This window comes from Callorhinus ursinus, unplaced genomic scaffold, assembly GCF_003265705.2.
Source record: "Callorhinus ursinus isolate GAN/ISIS: 27379988/994484 unplaced genomic scaffold, GSC_fseal_2.0 scaffold76, whole genome shotgun sequence".
NCBI classification, from domain to species: domain Eukaryota; kingdom Metazoa; phylum Chordata; class Mammalia; order Carnivora; family Otariidae; genus Callorhinus; species Callorhinus ursinus.
This window is the reverse complement of record NW_027397138.1, coordinates 3,118,465-3,142,959: the sequence shown is the minus strand read 5'-3', so window position 1 is coordinate 3,142,959 and position 24,495 is coordinate 3,118,465. Positions and strand designations below refer to the sequence as shown.

At 44.9% G+C, this 24,495-nt stretch overlaps 1 protein-coding gene across 1 annotated transcript in view; it reads left to right on the top strand.

Moving 5' to 3' along the window:
* FAT3 (FAT atypical cadherin 3) overlaps nt 1-24,495 on the top strand; it is a 643,793-nt gene that overhangs the window by 603,895 nt on the left and 15,403 nt on the right. The window contains exons 23-25 of the mRNA XM_073887135.1: nt 1,004-1,138; nt 2,962-3,119; nt 10,501-10,969. Of these exons, the coding sequence (XP_073743236.1) occupies nt 1,004-1,138; nt 2,962-3,119; nt 10,501-10,969 (762 nt within the window). The remainder of the gene's footprint in view (nt 1-1,003; nt 1,139-2,961; nt 3,120-10,500; nt 10,970-24,495) is intronic.

The following is a 24,495-nucleotide window of genomic DNA, read 5'->3' as shown; positions in this document are numbered from 1 at the left end:
AATGGGTCAGATCCTCCTGAGGAAGGAAGCTGCTGATGTCTGCACATTCTTGGTTCGCAGAGGAGGTGCTCCTTTAGGCCACCGCTAACCCATTTGTGGGCGATTTTTCATTTGTGTGTCCTTTCCTATCATCCTTACCGCTTAAACTCTCACTACGTGGAAAGTGGCCTACTCACATTTGAAATATCCAGGACTTCTGAAACCTGTACTTCCTTGGGTGGACCCCCATTTGCCCTCACCACGGTTCAGAAATGACTCACTTGGGTCCTGAATTTTGCCTTAATCAGTTAATCTGCTTTCCAGGATTTTTCTTTCTGAGGCATTAACCTTTCATCTCACTGTGCTGTGAGCATCGAACAGGTAGCAAGAAAACTGCCTTTGCCAGCGATCATTCAACTGTTTTTGATAGGTGGTAGGACACCTTTATGGCTAATCGATACAAGAGCAGGTAGTAGAAGGGATTAGGAAACAATGGGAATTGTGCTTGCGTGACTTAGAATTCGTCATACTTTTCTTTAGAAACGTCTTTTTCTTTCCCCTCTGAAAAACAACAGCTAACATCTTCCGAAGTCTACCCCCGAAGTTTTTCAGGGCAGGAAAGAAAAAGGGTGTAAGACAAATGGAAACTCCAGCAATGCATTCATGTAGGCATTCATGTGCAGAACCCACTCCAGTAAATACGACCAGAGCCTGTGCAGTGTGATCTTCTTTCAGCTAATACTGGTCCAGTTACAACCTTAGCATATCTGAACCTAAAACGAAGAGCTCTGTTTATGCTTTGAAGCCAAACTACTTCAGGCTGGCGGTGAGCTTTTGGCCGATGCAGGGACATTTGATGGGCACTCACACCAGGTAAAGCCCATTCGGGTGCTCCTGCTTCTGGGTGGCCCTTTTGTCTCTCAGCCCAGAGCCTGTAGAGCCCTGCTCTGGAACTATTTCAGTGTCCCCTAGAATGTAAGGTGATTCTCTGCATACTGATCATGTGTGTTCCCTTTTGTCACAGGAGGACTGTGCCCAGGGTCAAACGATCCTTGCATGGAGAAGCCATGTCCAGGGGACATGCAGTGTGTCGGTTATGAAGCCAGCAGGAGACCCTACCTCTGCCAGTGTCCACCAGGGAAGCTCGGAGAGTGCTCAGGTGCAGAGGGGAGTGGAATTATGTGGGTCTAAATTCATATTCCTGAAGCACTTGCCCTTGGGTAAATGACTCTGCCCTAGCTCTTCCGAAAGGCATTTCTGTCTGCATGCCACATTTACCTTCAGGAGGGACCACAGCTAACATCTGCCCTCACATGTGCTTGGGATTCATTACAGCTTCAGCCTGTGCTCAGGAAACCCATAATGACCGTGGACTCCTTATATAACAGGAAGACCACAACATGTGTTTTCAATGGTGTCTCATGGATGTTAAGAGTGTAAAATGGAAAATAGAAGGCCATTGGTTAGGCAGAGGAGTCAAGAGTATCCGTGGCATGGCCTTTGATGGTCAGAGGGCTGCACAACCCAGAGCCACAAAACAGAGCTCACCAGAAGGTACAGCTGAGCCAGTCCAGTTGACCTTCCATAGGGTAAACCCAAGCCTAGAGCACCAAGTGAGCAGACTCTCCGCTGGAGATATATACGTGCTACATGTCTCACCTCTGTGTCCTAAAGGGAAAAAAAAGAGAAAGAAACCTGTTTATGTTATATTGATCCAAATGATCCTGTTTCTGATCTCCCTCAACTGCAGAATATGATTCACATATTCCCTATCACATCTAAACTCTAGAAGAAGTATTCATTTTGGGTACCAATAGACCTCTCTTTTTGGTAGAGGATGTATTTAAAATACAGGTACACTGATACCCTTCTTGGAATCCAAGAAATATTTATGAAGTGGTGATTATAACAGCAATTATAGGGAGAACACAAAACAATGAGGTCTGCTATATGCAAGGCACTTTGCTAAGCCTTGGGTTCTAGAAATTCAGCAGCACTGTTCTCGAACATGGAAGCCAAAGCTCTCTCATAGGTGATTTTAAGAACAGAGCTGCCCATGAAGTGAAGAAATCCCTGGCATACTTGCCTTTGCAGTCATCTAGGGCTTAGAGTTGAAAGATACTTAGGCTGGCCCTACCCCTACACACACCCTGTGCATACAGCAGGTGGGTCTGTAGGGGTGACAACAAAGCCAACAAGTCTCCTGACTTCAGATGTCACTTTCCACCCATCTTCCTTCTCTTTTCTATGTAGAAAACTTGTGATTGTCCATGAGTTTCATCCACTGGTTGTATTTTCACACTTGCCACCTGTTGCCCCAGCAAGACAGCTTTTCAGCATCATTTTGCTCGTTAGAACATAAAGTTGGAGTTAGTACAAAAGACAGTGAACTCAAAATGGGGCGATGTAGGTAGGACTATGGATGCTGGAAAAGCAAGCCTTGAAATTCATGGTCAAAAAGTAGAATTGCGACAACACATGAGCAAGACATGAACTTACTTCTTTCAACATTAGTGCAAATGACATCAGTTGGCTATTTGGCATTAAGATACTCGGGGAAGGTGGCTACTCTTTGCAAATGGCTTTCTCTCTTCTTTGTTTCATGGAGTGGCAAGTGTTTAAGTGTCTAAGTGACTGGTGGTGGGCAGGAAGGGCATATCCGTTAACAGTGCTCATTTTAGAAAGTGGGCGTTGAGACTCTAAGAAAATTCAGGTTATAGAATTTACCAAGTTTCCCCTGGCATGAGACCACTGAGATTTTTTGGTATCTGATGAATTAATATTTTTTTCACTTCGGAATTAGAGTGTGGCCTGAAGTGGAGAGAACCCGTTTTTAATCAAAAGCGGCTTCTCCTCAATGCCTTCATTAACTTCCCATGGTCTTTCATCAACTGGCTTGGTGGGTTGTTGGGTGATGTCATGTGTCCCTGACCATTTCTGGATGTTCCCAGTATATCTGTCTTCTCCTAATGGTCTTTTCAGGGCACACTTCTCTCAGCTTTGCTGGAAACAGTTACATCAAATACCGGCTGTCTGAAAATAGCAAAGAAGAGGACTTCCGGCTAGCTCTGCGTCTGCGAACCCTGCAAAGCAACGGGATTATAATGTACACCAGAGCAAATCCCTGCATAATTCTGAAGGTAATTAAAATGGGTTATCTTTTCCTGCAGTCAGTTCTCATGTTAATATTTTGGCTCTCAGATTGGGGCCTGAAATCTTTTTTGTCTTTTAAGTTCAGAAGACCAGAAACTGGCTTGAGGGCAAAGACGGGCAGCCGCACTACTGGGAGGTGTGCCAACACCCCATTTCCTTTTATACATTCGGCTTCAGAATTGGCTCTTCGGATATTGGGGCATCTCTCTCTAGAGTGGGTTCAAGGGCTGCCCTCCTTGGAGCTGTAATCATGCAACAGTTCATTAGGATGCACTTCCTAATCAATTCCACGGCAGGGGTGGTCCCTTAAAAAGATTGGCTGTGTCCTGTTCTCCCACGCGGGCCTAGCCCCACTGACCCCTGAAGGTGACTCCTGTTCTTACTCGGGGAGGAAGTTGGAGATCTAGGGTAGAGGAGACTCCATATGTCCTGTCATGGCCCCTAGTCGCCCACTTGTGCAATCACTGCCAGCCTCAGAAAGGCTCCGAAGCAGCCGGATCTCCTGGAGAGCAAGTCTAGCATTTGTATGCGGCTCAGAGCTCCTGGCGCCTTCGTGAAACCAACGACAACACGAATACTAACAGCTTTATGCACCTCATTTGTTTTCTCTTATAAAGTTAATATGATACATTTACTATATACGATTAGCACCATCTGATCAAGGAGAGAACAGAGATTCAGAAAGGTCAAGTTCATTACCCGGGGTGGGCCAGCTCACAAGCGCCCAGGCCAGGACCTGCATTCCAGTCTCTCTGGCTACATTCTGCTGTTCTGCACGCTCTCCCCCAGCTCTCAGTCTTGCTGCTATCATCATTTCATCCAAAGTCACATTCTGGGCATCTGTCGACCCAAGGAAGCCTTCCAGCACAGGAGGACAAGGAGGGAGATGTTTAATCTGAGGCTGTTCTCCCATTCCCGCAAGGTTCCTGTACCAGCCCATTGTAAGTGCGTTCAGAGGCAGACGCAGTCTGACCCCTAGGAAGTGCCCATGCAAGTGGAAATAGCTGGCAGTTTTTTCCTTCCTAGGGTTACATCACTGGGCTTAATGGGGATCATGGTGGGCCTTTAGAGCTTCTGTCCTTTGATTATTTGATAGGTCACATCCAAGTTGATGAGGTGCCCCAGGCTTTCATCCAGAGGGAGAAAAGGATGTAGGACATTAAATGCCCATGGCTTCTATCACACAGACTTTTACTCACCTGCTTCTGGAATTGCCAGGCACCACTGGTGGCCAGAGGGAGCGAGCAGGCAATTGGGGTTTAAAACTTTCGTGGGGACTCGCCTGCTACCTCCACTCATTCAACTCAGAGAATCATTTCAGCTCTGGGAAAGAAAACAGGAGAAGTTCTGGAGGCACAGTTTTAGCAAACTGAATTCAAGTTAGATATTCGTGGTAGAAGAAGACACAGGCAAAGACCTAAGTGCTGTCTTTCTAACCTCCTGGCCCCTGAAGCCACCTGCCTTGGGTGGCTTCTTTCTAAATAGCCCTGAGAGGTGGGGTTTTGTATACTCGCTGGGGAAGGGCTCTGGCCCTTCCGAGCTGCCAGCTCCCGGGGCTCAGCTGAAATGTCACTGACCTTCCTCTCCTCCTTCAAGGTCTAACAGGACCGCTGGTTTGCAGACCTTCCTTATGAGGCACTTTCTACTAGCAAATCTCTTCTTTAGCATTAAATCTGAGAGAGAACAAAACTCTTGGGCCTGAATGGCCAGATCCTAAAACCGGAGCTTGTCATTTGACACTTTCCTGGCAAAGGTCTAAAACGTGCAGGTCCCTGGGGATGGGAAAGAATAATTAAACCTTTTAGGCAGCTCTGGCTCCTAAGGTATATTGTATTTCACGAAACAAGCGTGTTTCTGAAAGTTGTGTAAATTGAATCTCTGTAAATGGAATTCTAATAAACGGTGGATGGTCACTATTTGAAGGAACCCTTCCATTAATCCCTTTGTGATGTGAATAATCACCCCCAGTCTGTCTGTTTGGTACGTTTGCTTTTCATATGTTGAGTTTGCCTAAAGCAGGACACAGCTGTACTGAACTATAGCAGATATTCTCCTACAGTCGCCAGGAATATCCACTTAGGGGATTTGAATCTGTTTGCTTAACATTTCCAGCCTCATGCAAGATTTTTCATTGGCTTTAGGTACAGTATGTGCCTTGTACTCAGGTTCAACGACTAGACTGAAATGCTTTGTTTAAGTTGCACCTCCTGGTTGTTTAGATTTTCCCAGTTAGAGCACGTTCTCTAAAAAGTATTGAGAAAATCAATAGGGGTGAAGGGCACCCCTTGAAGACAGTTGAAGAATTGCTTGGGACCTCAAGGATTGAAAATGCTCATGGACAAGGAGTACCACTCTTTCTTAGCAGCAGCGAAGGCGCTCGTTCTTCTGTTGACCACTGACGCCCTGTCTTCTTCCAGAAGAGATTCTAGGCTTACCATAAACACCAAAATGCAGTAAGATCAGGATACCACTAAGATGAAAATAGAAGGTTAAGACCCAACCAATGAAGTGGGGACAAGAAGAATATCATCATTAAAAAATCTAGACCAAGGGTTGCTGTATCAGTTGAACACAAACCATGACTCTGAATTTTCAGGCAGCCAAAACAAGAATAAAAACGGTGGGATAGGTTCTCTGGCTCTTCTCAAACCTGTAAAAGAAACCTGTCAGATCACCAGGAGAGATTTATAACGTTTTCCCTCTATCCGTATTTCGGGTCCAATATTATGGTGAAAGCACGAGAAGTTCTTGCTTGTTAATCTAGAAATGTTATGATTTCATGTTGTGGGGAAGTTATAGATGACACATGGCTTCATTTCGATGATTCTCAGGCACAGCTAACTTAAAACCCCAGGGATAAAAAGAAGATGGTCAGGGAAAGCTCATTTGGTTTATAAAACAGCCCACTTGGAGTAGCCAGATCTTTCCGACATAGAAAAGCAACAAGGAAGCCCCCACAGGATTCCAGAGTTTCAAGGATCTGTGTAAGAGTACCACTGGGAAGTGAGTTAACTGATAATAATTGCAGGATGATAATAATAAGCTCCCTAAGAGTTTACAAAGTACTTTACAAAATACATGCATGTATTCTTATACTCTCCTGTGCCCAGACAGGAGTGCATCCTTTTTTGCTTGTGAGGAAACAGGTTCAGAGAGAATGGATGGGCTTGCCCAAACGTAACTAGACAGTAGTGGATCTGGCCCTCTAACCAGGGCAAGCAGGTCAGGGGTACTACAGGTGTTATCAAAAGAAGAGTTTTAGAGGGCTGGGATGATCATTTATTTATTTATTTATATAAGGTTTTTTTTTTTTTATGTTCAATTAGCCAGCATATAGTACATCATTAGTTTTTGATGTACAACAATTCATTAGTTGCATATAACACCCAGTGCTCATCACCACACGGGCCCTCCTTAATACCCATCACCCGGTTACCCATCCCCCCCCCCCCCCTTCCTTCTGTAATCCTGTTTGTTTCCCAGGGTCCAGAGTCTCGCATGGTTTGTCTCCATCTCCGATTTCTTCCCATTCAGTTTTCCCTCCCTTCCCCTGCGGTCCTCCATGCAATTCCTTATGTTCCACGTATGAGTGAAACCATATGATAAGGTATCTTTTTTAAGATTTTATTTACAATGAATCATGAAACACTATATCAAAAACTAATGATGTACTATATGGTGACTAACAAAATAAAATTTTTTAAAAGATTTTATTTGCTTATTTGAGAGAGCAAGAGAACACGAGTAAGGGTAGGGGCAGAGGGAGAGGGAGAAGCAGATTCCCCACTGAGCAGGGACCCCAAAGAGGCAGGGCTCGATCCCAAGACCTTGAGATCATAACCTGAGCCGAAGGCAGACACTTAACCAACTGAGCCAGCCAGGCGCCCTTAAGGCATATTTTTTGAGCCAGATAACCACTGATGGCAGCCTTGAAAACAGGTTTTCAAAAAGTTCCTTTACAAAGAATAGTTCATAACCCTCTTACAAGTTTTGGGGCATTAGTGCATTTGCTAGAGCCACACACCAAGGATCTGAAGCAGTAAGACTTTGTGCCATCATTTCTACTTTTTCACTCAAAATCCTACTTTCCTACAAGATGACTTCTTACAGCTCTGATATCTTGTCTTCCAAGCCACTCAAGACCGGGTTAAAGCCCATCGCTGATTTAAGACAAAACTGAGGACTTAAATACCTCGTGATGTTAGAGCCCTGCTCTCAGAATTATGCATTTCATTGAACACATTGCCTACCTGCCTCCCCCAACCCAGCATATAATTTCAGATCATTGCTGCAGACTTTTTTTCTTTCTTTTTTTACAGTTTGATGCACAGCTGAATTTCTATTAAAACAGTTTGCCCTCTGACTTGAGAAAGCATTGTCCTCTTAAGAGAGATCCTTTCAAACTGGGTCTACCCTATTTTGGAGACAGAGAAAAACTAAATATGATCAGAACATGAGTTTCCAGTGTGAACAGACTCAGACATGAAACTATTCTCTTCTCTCCTCAGCATAATATGCTTGTGACATAGGAAGAGATTAACTTTTGCAAAGTTGCCTCTGACATCAGCACTCTGGTGTGTCACCTAAACAAGGCTCATCATTCCAAACTCCTAGAATTTTGAGGACATAAATCACTTTTGTTTTCCAAAGGCACCAGGCTTCCTACTTATTCGGCAGGTTGCTGCTTTTACTTTTCTCAACAGGAAAGCAAACTGAACTGTACTCGCTGTTACTGTGGGATCATTTTATGTCCCTTAGTTATGGAACTTCAATGTACCTGAGTACCTTAGAGCTACATCGGTTCTCCCAGATGAATTTGCAACTTGGTTATTAGCCCAAGAGGTAGGGAATGGGGCTGGAGAGGGGAATGGACCGAGGAATCTATTAATTGACTGCATCCTTTTATAAAACCTTCAATGAGTTGCACCCTCACCGCCAGATCTTCCTTGCTAGTCTGGGGACACCGCTTTGTAGCCACGGAGCATAATAGCAGATGGACTGTGTCGGAGGAAGGAAGTCCCCAAAGTCGCATTTGATCATTTTATTACTTACATTGAAATAAAAATATGGATATTACCCAGGAGTTGTTCCTGAACAAGTCTGCTGGTATGATTTACAATATCCATTCAGTCCATTTTGTGGAACCAAGAAACTGACCAAGGCAATAGCATAGATCATATAAGAAAGCTCTCTGAGAAAAACATAAATATTTGCCTCCGGTCTCTTTACATGTATACACTTGGATTTCAGAGTGGGAGTATGTACATACTGCGTACAGGGTAGCTAACCATTCTGCAGTGGACCCAGGCTCCTTGGAAAATGAGCCATAGCCACGATCTCTGCTCGCCACGTAAGGGGTCCCAAGCCCAGAGAGGTCAGCCTGTTCTCTCCAGGTCGCCTGGGTGGGACACAACAAAGCCCGAGTTAAAGTCCTCTTTCGTATGTTCCCAGGGTTCTGCCTGGTTCACACAGCCCCCGGCCTTCCATGTATGCGTGCTCCCATGGCATAACTTTATATGCAGGAAGAGAAGGTGCTAGAGAATCCACAGAGGCAGAAATGAGAGTCCCTAGGAATTAGTTGTCTGTGGAACATACTGAAGCATAGGGAGAGAAATACATCATTCGTGAGAATGAGTGATTCTGTGAAAAATCCCTATCAGGCTGTCCTAAAGCAAACGCATGTTGGAAAGAGTGGGTCTGCCTGTGTCTGTGAATTCATTTGGCATGTATACCTCCTTCGTTCTTAGAGATCTAGAAGGTCTGCCTTCCCTTCCCTTCCCCTTCCCACTCTCCAGAGTTTGTGTTCTCTTCCCAGGTTCTGGTACAGGACTACCAATGTCAGCAGATCCTAAATGAAGGCCTGCTGCCCTTGCATGACTCAGATGCCGGCCCGCACAAGACCCCTTTGCTGGGTCATACAAAAAGGCCAGCAGAGTACCTTTTGTTTCACAGTCGCTGGCTGGCAATCCTCTCATGGCCCAGTATCGGTTTGTTGGCAGGACCAGGGTCCAGCATCATTCCCTGGATCCTCAGCCACCTTGCGTTTCTGAGAAATGCAGAGGAGGGTGGACCCCAGGGGATTCAAAAGCCAGCCCGACTCCTCAGCAAGAGTTGAACCTGGGTCTCTGTGGAGGACCAGTCCCTGGCCAACAGATCCTGGCCAGCCACCATCACCCAACAGCACACACTTTCTGAGTTTAATGTCCCCCTGTGGTTCATTAGCCTCCCGGAACGGACTTGGATGCCCTCCCCTCGGAGACACTGCTCAGTGCAATCAAAGCAGACAGGTCTGTGTTGTAGCTGACCCTAGATGGGGGGCTGGGAGCATCTACAAGGTGGAAACAGTTACCCAGAAAATCCCAGATGTCATTAAAGATACATAACTATATTCTAAGCAAATGACCAAGCCCTGAGCGCTTTGTGGGATAATTGTAACCTAAATGATGAGCAGCCGTCCTAAAGAACCACTTTAGGAATATGCTAGTGTTTATTTATTTTTTTTATTTTTTTTAAAGATTTTATTTATTTGAGAGAGAGAGAGAACGAGAGATAGAAAGCACAAGAGGGAAGAGGGTCAGAGGGAGAAGCAGACTCCCTGCTGAGCAGGAAGCCCGATGTGGGACTCGATCCCGGGACTCCAGGATCACGACCCGAGCCGAAGGCAGTCGCTTAACCAACTGAGCCACCCAGGCGCCCTATGCTAGTGTTTAATATAGAAGGGTTTTAAAATCTTAGCTATATGTGAAGCTGGAAGTAAAAGATAGTTTATTTCTACCTGGCCTCTTTCTTCCCTTTTAGCACACTCACAAGACTTACTTGTGGAATACATATGTATTTCTATGCTTATCTGATTTATGGCCATCTCCACCCACCCCACTCCACCCCCGCCAAAACATAAGCCCCTTGAGGTCAGAGAGAACTTTTTGCTCACAGTGGTTTCCATAGCACCTAGAGCACTGCTTAGCACATAGTAGATGTTCAATAAATATTTGTAAATAAATATTGAATTCACAGAAATCATTCCTGTGGTAGTAATAATGAAGAAGGGTGCAGAGAATGAACAGACCCCTAAACAAGATATTGCTGTGACCTTTCAAAGGGTGAAGATCCAAAGAATAGGAACATTCTTAAATATAATTGTGGATCTGTACAGCTGTGCTGGTGTTACTAATTACAAGATTTGGGACATTTCAGGCATGCATTTGCATAGCACATAATGGGGAGAGATCAAACCACCCCAGACTTAGGACTGGCTCAAAAGAAACGTCCATCCTAGAGGCTTCCAGTGCACAGGGTGGGAACAGGGAGTCCGGGCACATGCTGCCAGATGCATACTGAAAAGCGCTCCGGTGCTGGTTCCCCACACAGATTGTGGACGGCAAGCTGTGGTTCCAGCTGGACTGCGGCAATGGCCCGGGGATCTTGGGCATCTCGGGCCGCGCGGTCAACGATGGGAGCTGGCACTCGGTCTTCCTGGAGCTCAACCGCAATTTCACGAGCCTGTCCCTGGACGACAGCTACGTGGAGCGGCGCCGGGCGCCCCTCTACTTCCAGACGCTGAGCACGGAGAGCACCATCTACTTCGGGGCGCTGGTGCAGGCGGATAACATCCGCAGCCTGACGGACACGCGGGTCACGCAAGTGCTGAGTGGCTTCCAAGGCTGCCTGGACTCGGTGGTGCTGAACAACAACGAGCTCCCGCTGCAGAACAAGCGCAGCAGCTTCGCCGAGGTGGTGGGCCTGACCGAGCTGAAGCTGGGCTGCGTGCTCTACCCCGACGCCTGCGAGCGCAGTCCATGTCAGCACGGGGGCAGCTGCGCCGGCCTGCCCTCCGGGGGTGAGTGCACTGCGCCTGGGCACCTGCCAGGCAGGGGTGGGAGGCGGAGGGGCTGGATCGACCTGCGAGGGACTGGCTTTTACAAGCCTCACCCACTCGAGTGCTCTCGCTGGGAGGCGTAGTCGCCCCAGATGCTGGCCGGGCTTCCTACTGCCCTGTAGGAAGGTCCGGGAGCTTGAGGAGTGTCCAGTTTCACCAGTCCTTTTCGCAGCAAGCCACCGGCGCAGGGCGGTGACCTCAGGAGTCCAGAGATGCTGTCACAGCGACCCCCTCCCCTGTCCCCCCCCCCACTCTTCCAGGCCTGGGGAGAAATAAGACCCCCTTTTAGGTATCTGCCCTCTTGAGCCACCTGTGTGTCACCGCAGAATTGGTGGCAGTCTGAATCATGACTTCCCCACACAATCCTTTGTCACACATCATGTAACTTCACTAGAAGCTAAAGGGAGGGGAGAGTTGAACCCACCACTCCAGGAATGGAAATACAGTGGAGATGCTTTGCAGCATGCTTTTAAAATGTACGCATTAAGAATAAACCTAGAGACAATTCTATAAAGGGGTAGAGGGTCAGGAATAAAGAGAGGGCAATTTACATGAAATCTCAGGACAGATGAACAGTCAATGAGGGCAGGATGCTCTATGCCAATAAATCTTTTCCCCAAGCATATATCATGAAGAAGGAAGGAAAGAAGGAAGGAAGGAAGGAAGGAAGGAAGGAAGGAAGGAAGGAAGGAAGGAAGGAAGGAAGGAAAGAGAGAGAGAGAGAAAGAAAGAAAGAAAGAAAGAAAGAAAGAAAGAAAGAAAGAAAGAAAGAAAGAAAGAAAGAGAGAGAGAGAGAGAAAGAAAGAAAGAAAGAAAGAAAGAAAGAAAGAAAGAAAGAAAGAAAAAGAAAGAAAGAAAGAAAGAAAGAAAGAAGAAAGAAAAAGAAAACAGGGTAGGTGAAAAAGGCAGGGGAAGGGAATAGAGAGCTTCTATTGTTTGAGGGCAAAGCCAAGATCATCTGAGTCCTTGGAGTCTGGAAATAAAAGAATCCCTGACTTCCCCCAGATGCGGTCTCTGTGCTAACATAAACTAGGTCAGGCACTCCGCTAGTTGAAGGCCCTGCTGCCTTCCAACAGCCCAGCCACTGATCACACTTGAGCCCCTTTGCAGAGTCTCTCAGCAGTAGTGTGATTAGCAAATTTAAACCTTCCTCACAAATCACTTAGAGATTCTGCTGTGCACATTACCATCTAATGTTCGTGAAGCCCAACTCCAAATTTAGAGTCCATTTTATTATTAGAATGTTATAAACTGTCCATAAAATGATGCACTGCTGAAATACAGACACCAAAGTTATTTAGACTTGCATATGTTACTGCCACAATGAGGGCCAACTGCCCTGGGGGGAAATTTCTGCCGTCTCGATTTAAGAAATCTATTTGCTGTTTTTACTGTCTCAGCAGTATATGTAAATAAAGGGTTGTTATGGTGCCATAATTCCCGAATGATGGGCAGTAACTATACTTCAGTGGTTCTATAAACCAGCCCATTATGACAAGTCATGGCCAGTTTTTCACCAGGCAAAACAATTCTGCTAGTGTGAGCCATCCACGATATATAAAAGGAGCATATAATTAAATTGGGTTGAAATAGAACACCACTCCATGTCAAATGCTGGGTACCTAGCCACAAATTGTAACATACTTTTAACGATGGCAGGACATTGTTTTTGCTGGCAAAGCTACGGGCTTCCATGATGGGTTATGTTTAAAATAATAATAACAATAATAATCACCGTATTAAGGAAAAAGACAGGGAATCTTGCTCCTCGGCGTGCATTTTAATGTTTTTTAATTGCCTGAAATCCGTGAGCAAAGTATTCAGTGCAGGCATGTTCATTAGGTGAGTGTGACTCATGTCAGCACAGCAATTGTCCTCTCCTTTTTTTTTTTTTAAAGCTCATTTGGTTTAACCAAATTTCAGCACTGAGGACCCACCTGCTGTATACTTTTCACATGGCCTCAGGAGCTTGCTTTCCTCTCCCCAGAGGCCCAACCTGGCCTACAGGTTACATTCTCTCTCATATTCTTTGTCCCCTGCTCCCCACTTCCCCCTCTGATTGGGTTTGGGACTGGGATTCCACAACAGATGCTCTTTCTTCCAAGGCAATAGAGCCTTCCATCAGTTCAAATGTCTCCTTTGTGCCTGGAGGCTCATGTTTTCCTAAAACAAAGTATCTTTCCTCATCTCCACCTATAAAACTCTCTTTTCTCGAGCCTACTATTTCTCTTGAGTTGAGGAGGCCCAGTGGTTCTTAGCGACCCCCATGGGACAATCTGAGGGTCTCATGCACAGCAGTACTGAACATAGGGCAAGCGGACTCCTCACCACCTGCCAGGAAATCCAAGAACTGGGTTTCTCTTTCTTCCCTAGGGAATCAAAGGCACAGAATTCCTCCTCTAATGTATGAGAAGGTATCTACCTACTCCAGGCTATCAGGACTGAGACCTCGGCTTCTAAAAAAGAGGAGAGGGAATCCATTTTCTTGCCACATTATCTGTTAATATAAGAGGAATTTTTGCCAGGCCCCTGTATCCTCTCTGCGAATGCCCGAAATTGGGGGATAAAAGCAAGGAAAGAAACAACCAATAATTTGGCCTTTAACTCCTATCTGTGAAATTCTGCAGCTAATTGTAAGAGTATTTAAAAGAAAGGAAAAATCATTCTAGTTGTGAGTGATGGTTTAAAAAGAACAATAAGACTCAGTCATTAATGAAAGAATATTCATGCCTTGAAGAATGCCCTCTGGCTGCAGGGGTGTCTAATCACAGAGAGAGAGTCCTGCTTCCCCAGATCAAAGGCTGGGATGCAGGCAGTATTCAAAGAGGGGAATAGGGCTAGAGAAAGTGGAGTGAGGTGCTTCCGGTGTGACTCCATGCAAACGAGAATGCTGGTGACAAAAGTTAATTGACTGAACATCTTGCTGCCATTTGAACCCTGTGCTGTGTGTTGCTTTAAAATTCCAGACACTTTACTCAAGTATAATCACCCCCTTGACCACGGAAGAATGCTGGAGTTTTGGTCATCGGCTCTCCTGGGGACAGACTTCACTCTCAGACTGTGGCTATCCTAGCTCATTGTTCCAGAGCATTTGGAGTGTTTTAAGCAGGCAATTCCCAGCAAGAGGCATTCTGTTTCAAAGAGGCAGGATTCTGCTCTAACCACCTCCAAACCCAATCAAACCCTTGGCACGAAGCGGCAAGCAAGCCGTGTCTGCTAGCTGGGAATGACATGGTCAGCGGGTTTGACCAGTGTTATAACTCTGGCTGTCCCGAGAACGAGCCACGGGAACCCCAGGGGAGTTCGAGCCCAGAATGCTAACTTGTAATAAGAGTGTAAATATGACTCTGTAAATCAACCACAGAGGGAAGGCTCTCTCTTGTTAAAGCCTCGAAATTATATATATTTCATAAACATGAGCTGGAAATAGCAGCCACTGTGGAGAAGAAACGGCCTCGTCCCATTCTGACCCCTACATTTCCAGGCCCCGTGGGCGGGGAACAGCCCACTGAGCACCCACAATCTGGATAAGGAGTCCTCAGTCCTCCCTGCCTTATCCTGCTCAGATTAAGCCCATTACTGGAAAAACCTAGTTGAAGCTAAGCTATAATTTGGTAAAGCAATGCAGCAAGCCAGCAGTCACCAGGCCAGAAATAGCCATTCTGTCAGCTCAGCATGAGACTAGAAGCCTAACTCTTAAAGTGAAAACTTGGTAAATTTGTACATGGGTAAGTGTTACCATTTATTAGACCCTTACCTTGTGCTTGGTACTGAGATAAGTGCTTACCTTGTAAGTGCTTAAGCACTGTGACAATTCTCACAATATGCTGGGGTCAGTCCGAGTCTTCCCTTCCCCCACCCCATTTTACAGATTAAAAACACAGGCCAGAGAGATTAAGTAACTAGCCCAGTGTCACACAGTTAGTACAGTGGGGAAGCCAGGATTTGATCCAGGTTTGTGGAACCCCCCCACCTCCGGCCTGTGCTCTTGAAACCCTTGTTACTTAAAGTATGTTCCAGGAGCCAACCCTATCGGCATCACTGCAAATGTTAAGACTGTAGCATCTTAGATCCCACCCCAAACCCACTGAATCCAAGTCTGTATTTTAACAAGATCTCTAGGTGATATACTGATATCTTTCTCTGTCTCTGAACTGCCCTGAAACCTAAGGAAACTAGTTCTTTTTTTGTTTTCATATAAACATGTATATATATATAGTGGTTCTCAATCTCTGAGAGGCATCTGCATCACCTGAGGACCTTATTAAAATGAAACCTTGTTATAGAAGAGTCTCTCAGTTGTTAAAGGGAAAAGGAGAATCTCTCTACTTGCCTCCATCATTCACTGCCCACGTCAAAGGAACCTTCTGGTAGATCACTGAGTCATAGTCACAAATTGCTCAACTTACTACCAAGAAGAATTTCTCAGTCAAAGTTTGCGGGGTGGGGGGAACTACCCAAATCTACAAATCGGAATCTCAGAATCTGCAAGGGGGGGAGTTCAGACATCTCTGTATTTAACAAGCCTCCAAGGTAGTTCTATGCACATCTGAGTTTGCGAACCACCGGAGTTTGGGAATGCCAATAAACTCTGTTTCCCGGAATGTGAGTCAGTGATGTCCAGGAGAGGTAAGCAGACATGGGATGTTCAGGAAGTGAATGTCAGGTGCGCGACCTGGTTTTGTTGTCACTGTTTTAGTGTAAAGCTTGAACTTTGTTCCCCAGACAGCCAGGAGTTTGAGGTCCCCCTGAGCTCCCCACCGAAAAGTGATAGTGTCTACCTACTCCCTCTAAGTAAGTTGTGCGCAGCAACGAGGTCTTGGATGTTGCCAATAGTTGGGCATAGAAGTGTTTTCAGCAGCAAAGCTGCCCGAGATACTTTGGCTGATGTTTTACTGAGTCTTTTGCATCCCTAACTGGTAAGGGTTTAGATAAAATCAGGCCTTCAAACTTTAATTCTGGGGTCCCACTGCTGTCTCTGTGACCAGCAGATTCCACTCTGTGGCCTCCCTCCCCTCACAGCTGGCTTATGGGAATTGAACAGGGTTCCTGTATGAGCTCAGCCCACTGGCCCACTGAGCAAAGTGGGACAGAGAAGGGAGGAGCCAGACACCCAGTGGATATACTGTGGACATCATTTTTAAAAAATATTTTATTTTTAAGTAATTTCTTCACCCAACGTGGACCTCCAACTCACAGCCTTGAGATTAAGCCTCACGTGCTCTACCGACTGAGCCAACCAGGCACCCTTACTGTGGACATAATTTCCCTGAGCTTTGCAGCTTATGGGGAAACTTTTTTTTTCTGGGTGACTTTCTTCTAAATACTGAGGTACCTTGTTTTTGGTACTTTGGAAAAAGCCTCACGGTAACAGCATTAATCATATAGATTCTGCTAAAAAACAAAACAAAACAAAAAACCCTCAAAACTCTAAAGCAGTCAGGTTACTTGCAAACACAAAAGAACATGCCAGAAGGTGAGAATTTACTGTGTGCCTGATGTTGTTAACACATTCCATGTTTCCAGATCCTCAAAGAAAATGCTAGAGGCTCAGCCCAATATACAATGTATGAAATGTGAGCAAGCTGTCCTAGGGAAAGTTACAGGTCTCACCTTCAAAGGTCGTTCTGCACCCTGCTTGGTGAAAGATGGGAAGTAAGGACAGAAGCCATGCTCTACAGCTGAGCTTCCCCTACTTGTGATCAGCATCTCGTGCAATAATGGGCCCACCAGCTTTCTCATACTTATTGAGATTCACACAGACCAGACGTTTCAGGATTTCCCAAGATTCAGCCTAAAAGTCAGAGTAAGAAACTCCCATGGCTTTCAGTCATTTGGTTGATGGGCAACACAGAAACGAAGCTGATTTCAGAATCCATAGTAATTACAATAATTACAACAATAAAGCACCTAATGTTTGTGTGCTACATTGTGGCTGATGAATCCAAAAGCCTTATTATCCTCTATGAAGTGGGTATTAGTGAGGTTCAATTACCAGATAAAAATAGGGAGGTTCCTGGAGGCCAGGCGGCTCGGCTGTGATCATACCCGGCTGGTGGGTAACAGCCAGAACTCAAAAGGACCCAGGACTTCCCTAAACAACCTCACAGCTGCCTCCCCAGATCATGTGAGCTCTTGGAGTCTCTAAATGTAATCCATAATCCCGCAAGCGTAGTGGTTGATGCTGACTTCAGATCCCAAATGCCAGTTCACATTTGTCATTACTTCCACCTTTGTGCACAAGGCAGATGTTGCCTTATCGAGGCAGCCAAACCTGATCAGAATCATGTCACCTGCACTGGGGAGCAGGGCCGAGGGTTGAGGCCACTACCTGGATGAATTAGCTTCGAAAACGACTAATAAGTCAAAGGAGTCCGATAGAAACGATCTTGATAATTTGCTTACCCAGCCCACATTCACTCTGTAATTGCTTAAACCGTTTCTATTTTTTTGCATTTAATAAGTTTTGCAGTGTTCTTTGAACGAGGAAAGGAGGGGGCATTTTAAGTTGGTCCGGGTGCAGATTTCAAAGCCATCTGCATCTGCTATAACTAGAAGGATTGTAAACAAGAGCACAGCTTTGAGGCAAGGCTTAAAAATACACTTCTCACTTTGACAGGATTCCAGGATTCCAGGGGAGAGAAGCTGTAACAGTATTATTTTTTTGTAACATGTATTTCAATGCTAAGAATATGACTGTCTGTTTTCAACCTGGGAACTACTTTAAGCGGTGTCTGTCACTTATTGACTATGTAACTTTAGGCAAACCATCTTATTTAAGCCTCAGTTCCCTTATGTCTAAAATAACTATAACTAAATAACTATAATAATAGTACTCACAATAAATGAGATAACGCATAGAACGTTCTTCGCATTTTTCCTAGTGCATAATAAGCTGTTGTTCTTTTTAAAAATTTCTTAAAAGATTTATTTATTTTAGAGAGAGGGCAGAAGCAGGAGTAGGACAAGAGGGAGCGACAATGTGAAGCAAATTCCACGCTAAGCACGGAACCCGACACGGGGCTCGATCTCACGACCCTGAGATCAGGTCCTGAGCTGAAACCAAGAGTCAGTTCTTTAACCAACCGACTGCGCCACCCAGGCACCCCTGAGCTGTTGTTCTTACTAATAATTTCCTTATTTGACCTTCTCCCCTAACCCCGAAAAAAGAACCTACTCTTTTTGATAACACTTGGGTATTATCCACAGTGTTTTATTTTTCTTTCACATTTACAAAGTGTTAAAATACTATTTGTGGTCAGATAATGCCTGGATAGCTCTTGAAGTTCTTTCCTTAATTAGTGGGTTTTTTAAAAAGATTTTATTTGTTTATTTGAGAGAGAGCACGTGTGCACACAAGCGGAGGGGGGAGGGGCAGAGGGAGAAGCCGACTTCCCGCTGAGCAGGGAGCCCGACATGGGGCTCCAACCCAGGACTCCAGGATCATGACCTGAGCCGAAGGCAGATGCTTAACCAACTGAGCCACCCAGGTGCCCCCCTTGATTTGTGTTTTAGATCAACATACGGTAATGCTTGGGAAGAGCAGAAACTTTATGATGCCACTATCTCACTATTTAATGATTAGTTGGCTCCCAGAGGGGTGTCTGATGTTGTCCGTCTTCCTTATCTCCATACCCCCCTGGAGCATTGATTAAGTACAATCCCCTCCTCATTCCTAGCAAGTGATAAGTTTCCACTCACTGAGTTTCAATGCCAATACCGTCTTGTAGAAATGTTTGAGAATCTGAAAGCCTGGATTCAAGCTCAAACTCAATCACTTACCGGTTATATGTTCTTGAACGAGCCACTAATGTCTCCAACCCCCATGGAGTTGAGATGTTAATGGGGCTTTTCATTTTTCCTTTATAAGATTATTGTGGTCCTTCATAAAATGATTCAGAGTGACTTTAAACCTCTACAGCAGTAGATCCCTCATATCACTGTGGCAGACTTACTAATATTCTAAAGTTATTAATTAGAGCCCAGGCCAGGAGAATGAGATCATAAAGAAAACTCTGTGATAACAGGTTACTCTTGATCAACAAACCTCTTTCACAATAGATATCACTCTTCTTTCATTTAAAGAAAAATCTGACCACTTCAAAATAAGATCCAGTCGCTTTTCCCTCTCATCATGTTAACATAAAAACTCCAAATTTAAAGTTCTACAAGCAACATTTTTTCCAAACATTCTCTGCCTCCTTTGCCCCATGGGCTTGAGATTCTGAGAACAGATATTAGACAGCTTCCTTCTGTCTCTGGATAAGCAGAGAATCCAGAAAGAGAGTGTAATGAAGTACAATTATTAAAGGATATTGAATAGTTTAAGGACTCTGGAGCCAGATCCATACTAGCTCCATGACCTTGAATAAGTAAATCAACTTCTCTGTACCCTAGTTTCCTTGTCTAGAAAATGGGAATAACAATAGTACCTCTGACAGAGGCTTGTTTTCAGAATTAGATGAGTTAGTACATGTGAAGTGTTGAGAACTGTTTTGGGCACAGAATAAATAAATAAAACATACAAGTGTCAGCTGCCATCACCGTCATCGACACCATCATCTTCAGATAATGTAGAGCAGAGCTCCTCGGTCGGGCTTGGTTTGCTCTAGCCTAGATCCAACGTGCCCGCTCCGAGCTCCCTCCTGCCACACCCGTGCCTGCTCTCATGGTGGTTTTGTAGCTGTCTCTGCATTTGTAGGTGGTGTATTTTTGTCTTAGTCCCTCTTCCAGGGTGTACTGGGAACCAGCTCTCTAAAAATCAAAGCCCCAATTTATAGTGTTTGTTGATTTCTGTGATGTAAATACTCCCACTGTGGCTCGTGTCAGGCTACCAGTGGTTTTAAAACTTGCCTGCCACATTCCGTTCTCACAGCCCTGTGAGCTCGCTCCAGCCCACCACTGCCTATGGCTTAGGCACTAAGTCAGTGATGAGGTGAATCAGTCAGGCAGGCGGCCGCATCAACACTAGAGAACCCACAAAAGAAAATGAAAATGACAAAACGCAGAAGGAAATGTGTGAGTAAAATAGTGCACTAGAGGTATTGCCTCATTTTAAATTCTGATTTCCAAGGCACCGAGACATCAAATCAAAGAAATCAAACCCATGACCTTAGTTAGAATCCAGTTTCCATGATAGTAATTCAAATGCCCCTTATTTCCAGACAGGCCTTCCTTGTGTGTCCTTCCCCCCAATGTCTTCTGCTATGGCATTATTTGGGAAATTGTCCGAAGCTTGCCAAATAGGAGCTGGAGAGTGAGATTTTTACCTGCCCCGACCCACCTTGCCGTAGATTTCCCCTTCCTGGCTTCCCTCCCACCTCCTCATTGATGTGCCTTCAAGTCCCCTCCTGTGATTGTATCACCCCTCCCTTTAGTCAAGAAGGGAGTCTAATTCATCCTCACAAGTTACTCTACCTCTAACTGACATGCTTTTCTGGCCAACGACTAGCCAGGTGACACAAAGATGCATTTTTCCCAGTTCTAACTGCTTTCATCAATCCCATTCGATTCCATTAAGGCGAGCAGCTTCCCAAATTGGAAAAAAACAACTCCAAGTCAGCAGAATTTAAAGCAAGCATACCTCAGACTCCTGCATCCTGTCCACAGACATCAGGCTGGCTGCCTTTGGACACAGTTTGCATCAACAACAGTCTTTCCTTAAGAGTTAGTTCCCTGGTGTTTCAATGTTACTGCATTCGAGAGCACCATGTCTCTCTCGGAGCCTCAATCTCTGGCCCTTTGTGTTTCCTGGTGCTGGGGAGGTTGGCACCCCACGCCCCCCTCCTTTTGTGAATGTAAAGAGTTCTCTCTTGCCTCCTGCACCTGCCTCCCAAAGGTGAGTCTTTCTTTCTCTGAACCTATGAACAACCCAGACAGTCATAATGTCCCCTTGGACGTCAGAGATCTCTGTAGTGTGAGTTGAGTACACATAAATGAGCACATACGCTATTTCAATCTAGAGATTTTTTAACTATGTTATGCCTGTAGAAATCAGTCTATAGGAGCACCTGGGTGCCTCAATAAGAAGGGCATGTGACTCTTGACCTCCGAGGTCATGAGTTCAAGCCCCATGTTGGGTGTAGAGATTACTAAAATAAGTAAATAAACTTAAAAAAATCAACCTATAAAATCCCAACATCAGTCACTGGGGAGCAGAGATTAGCCCAAGAACCCTTCAACTAAGAGTGAGAGTTGTCATTTACAGCATTTACAAAAGATCTTAGAAATGAGGAAAGTCTCATTGGTCACTTCCGGGTAATGGTGGCAGCTCGCTGACACAATCCCACTACCGCATGAGTAAAGGCATTTTCATAAAGCCATAAACCCCGAGGAGTGAGGGGACTTGAGAAGGAGACAACACCAACCAAGGCTGGAGGTGGGAGGCCAATTAACTGGTAGTCAGGAAGAGAGAAGTGAAGCTTCGAGAGGCTGAAATGTTGACCAGGAGAAGGGAATCTGGGAACTGAATCCCCAGAAGGCTCAGGAACTGGAGGCCTTAGTCACTGCTAAAAGGGGAAGCGATGGGGAGAAGGGCTTAAAATAAGAATTGGTCAAACATCTTTTTGAGAGGCAGTCAGAACCCTAGAGTCCCACCTTCTCTCTGCACAGCCAGGCAACCACGCCCCCCACGCCTGCAGGTGATGGTGGATTGCAGGGGTGAGAAGACAGGGAGCGCCAGCACTGCCCTGCACTCGGCCAGCGCTGGGGCAGGTAGAGGTGAATCTCATGTCGTCATTGGATGCTGAGACCCACAACCATCGCTCCTCTACCAGAACCCAGTCTCTCGAATGTTAGAAAGCAGGCTTTCGCTGTCCCTCTGGGCAGATGATAAGGGTCATTAGTGGGGAAATTTACCAACCCAGTGGAACTGAAACAGTATCACAGTATCACAGTTGACAAACCCCACTCATGTGCTCAGAGCTTCCCATCAGATTTCTAATTTCCTACCACCCCACTTTGCAATCTGAGGTGATAAGGAAGGATTGCCAGACAAGGTAGGAAATCCTCTAATTTGGAAGATAAAGAATGTATTAAGCTTCTTCGGAGAAACAGAACCAATAGGATGGATAGATAGATGATAAATAGATAGACAGACAGATGGATAGGTTTTAAGGAGTTGACTCATACATTTGTGGGGCTGGCAAGTTGGCTATTTATGGGGCAGGCCAGGATGCTGGAAATTCAGGTAAGAATTGATTTTGTAGTCTTGAATTTGAAATTGCAGAGCAGGTCAGCAGGCTGGAAACTCAGGCAAAATTTCTTTGTTGCTGCAGAATTCCTCCTTCTTAAGGCCAGCAAACAAATAAATAAGGTCCACCTGTATCATGGAGGGTAATCTGCTTTGGTTCAAGTCAGCTGATTGTAAGTGTTAATCACATCCACAGATACCCTCACAGCATCATCTGGACTGGTGTTTGTCCAACAGTTGGACACCATAGCCTAAAAACTGACACATAAAATTCACCATCGCAGAGACCAAAGCAAAGTAACAACAAAAACTACCTGGAGAAAACTTCATAAAAATATTAATATCCTCAGAGAGATAAGAGAAGATACTGTAACTGCAAAACATGAGCAGGATGCTATTGTTTAAACACACACACACACGAAAACTTAGTGAACAAAAAAGAGCCCTTGGAAAATGACAACATAAATGAAAACCTCAATAAAAGTTTCAGAAGATGAGAATCTCAGAAAGTACAGAAAAAACCCCATGGAGATGTAATATAAGAAAAATAATTAGAGGAAGGTCCAGGAGATCTGAGACCAAATCATAAAACTTCCAGAAAGACAGAACAGGGAAAACAAAGGAATGGAAATTATCAATGAAATAATTAAATTTCCCAAGAAAGTAAAAGGACAAGAATTTCTAGAGTGCTCAGGGTTGGTTGAAATAAGCCCACATTAAAGCATATCATGGTGAAATCTCAGAAAACGGGGGGCCAAAAGAAGATCCTCCACATTGTTGGAGAGGAAAAGAAACAAGGTCACGTACAAACTTCAGGAACCAAAAGGTTCTTTCTCAAGGCCACATGGAAGGTACTGCTCAGAATTCTGGACACAGCCTACAAAAGAGGGGGTAAGGGTGAAGTAAAGACACATCCAGCTATGCAGGGTCTCACAACATTGACCTGCAAACCCTTTCTCAGAAAGCTACTGTAGAATGGATCCTAAGGAAATAGAGAGTAAGCCAAGAAATTAGGAAGATAGGGGATACCAAAAACACTAGATCCAGCCCAGGAGAGCAGAGAGGGCATTCCCAGGGACAGTAGCCCCACAGCAGGATGAGAGTGCACTACTCAGGGTAGATCCAGTCAGAAAGCCTTAGAGGAAAGATTTCTCCTGGGTATGAAAATATAAAATACCAGGCAAAACAGCAACACCCAGGGAGACCTAGTCCATGAAGAGTTCAGTGCTTAATCAACAATATGTACAGTTGACTCTTGAAGAATGTGGGGGTTAGGGATGCCGACCCCCTGCAGAGTCAAAAATCTGTGTATACCTTTTGACTCCCCAAAACTTAACACCCGAATATAGCCCACTATTGACCAGAGGCATTACTGATAACGGTCGATTAACACATGTTCTGTATGTTCTACGTATAATATACTATATTCTTACAATAAAGCTAGAGAAAAGAAAATGTTATTAAAAAAATCATAGGGAAGAGAAAATACATTTACAGTATCAAACTGTAATAGGAATTCCTTTAATAGGAAAAGGAATTTTAAATTTTTTTTAAAGTAGGGCAAAAGAAAACCCTTACTCCTTATTCATCCCTTCCATCTCTGAGAGGTAAATAATACCATTGTCCTCTTACCTACTCTGATACTTAATATTCTTTGCAGTAAGGATGCTACTACCTGTTTCCTCATGATGCGTTCATGAGTAGAGAAAGTTGACAAAGATGTGAAAATCAGGATCCAAATACAGGAGCTGGGTGAAGGCTGGGATTCTTCCATTTCCCTGTGTGTCTGCCAAACTGAGGCTCATTTGAGTTGATATATATCCACATTTTACCTGTCCTCCCCTCTCTTCCCCTCCAGGCGGGAATTGAGGTTCTCACCTTAGGAGAGAAAGGGCATGGGGGTGAGAGGGGGTTCAGAAAAGGAACTAATGTGGTACCTATGGTAAACTGCTCCTCCCTGGAATAATCCTGCCTTTTGGGTAAGAATGTGCTGGGGAAAGCATCTTCTCCCCATCTTGGCCTCTGCTCTTGGAGTCTGTTCCTTGGGTGTCTCTTACCAGTCTCACTCGCATTTAGACATGTGGTTCATTAGGTGCATTTTTGTGGACTAGCAGGGGATCCAAACCATTACTCGGCATCTTTGTGGCAAATGTGTCCCAAGTTCAAAATAACCAATCTGATAATCATCTTTGGAATCTGGGCCCTGCCAAAGATTTGGTTTAGGAGGAATCAGGAGGGCACGTGATGGCCGAGTCCCTGCACTCCGAGCATTGCCAATGGCACTGTGGCTCATGAG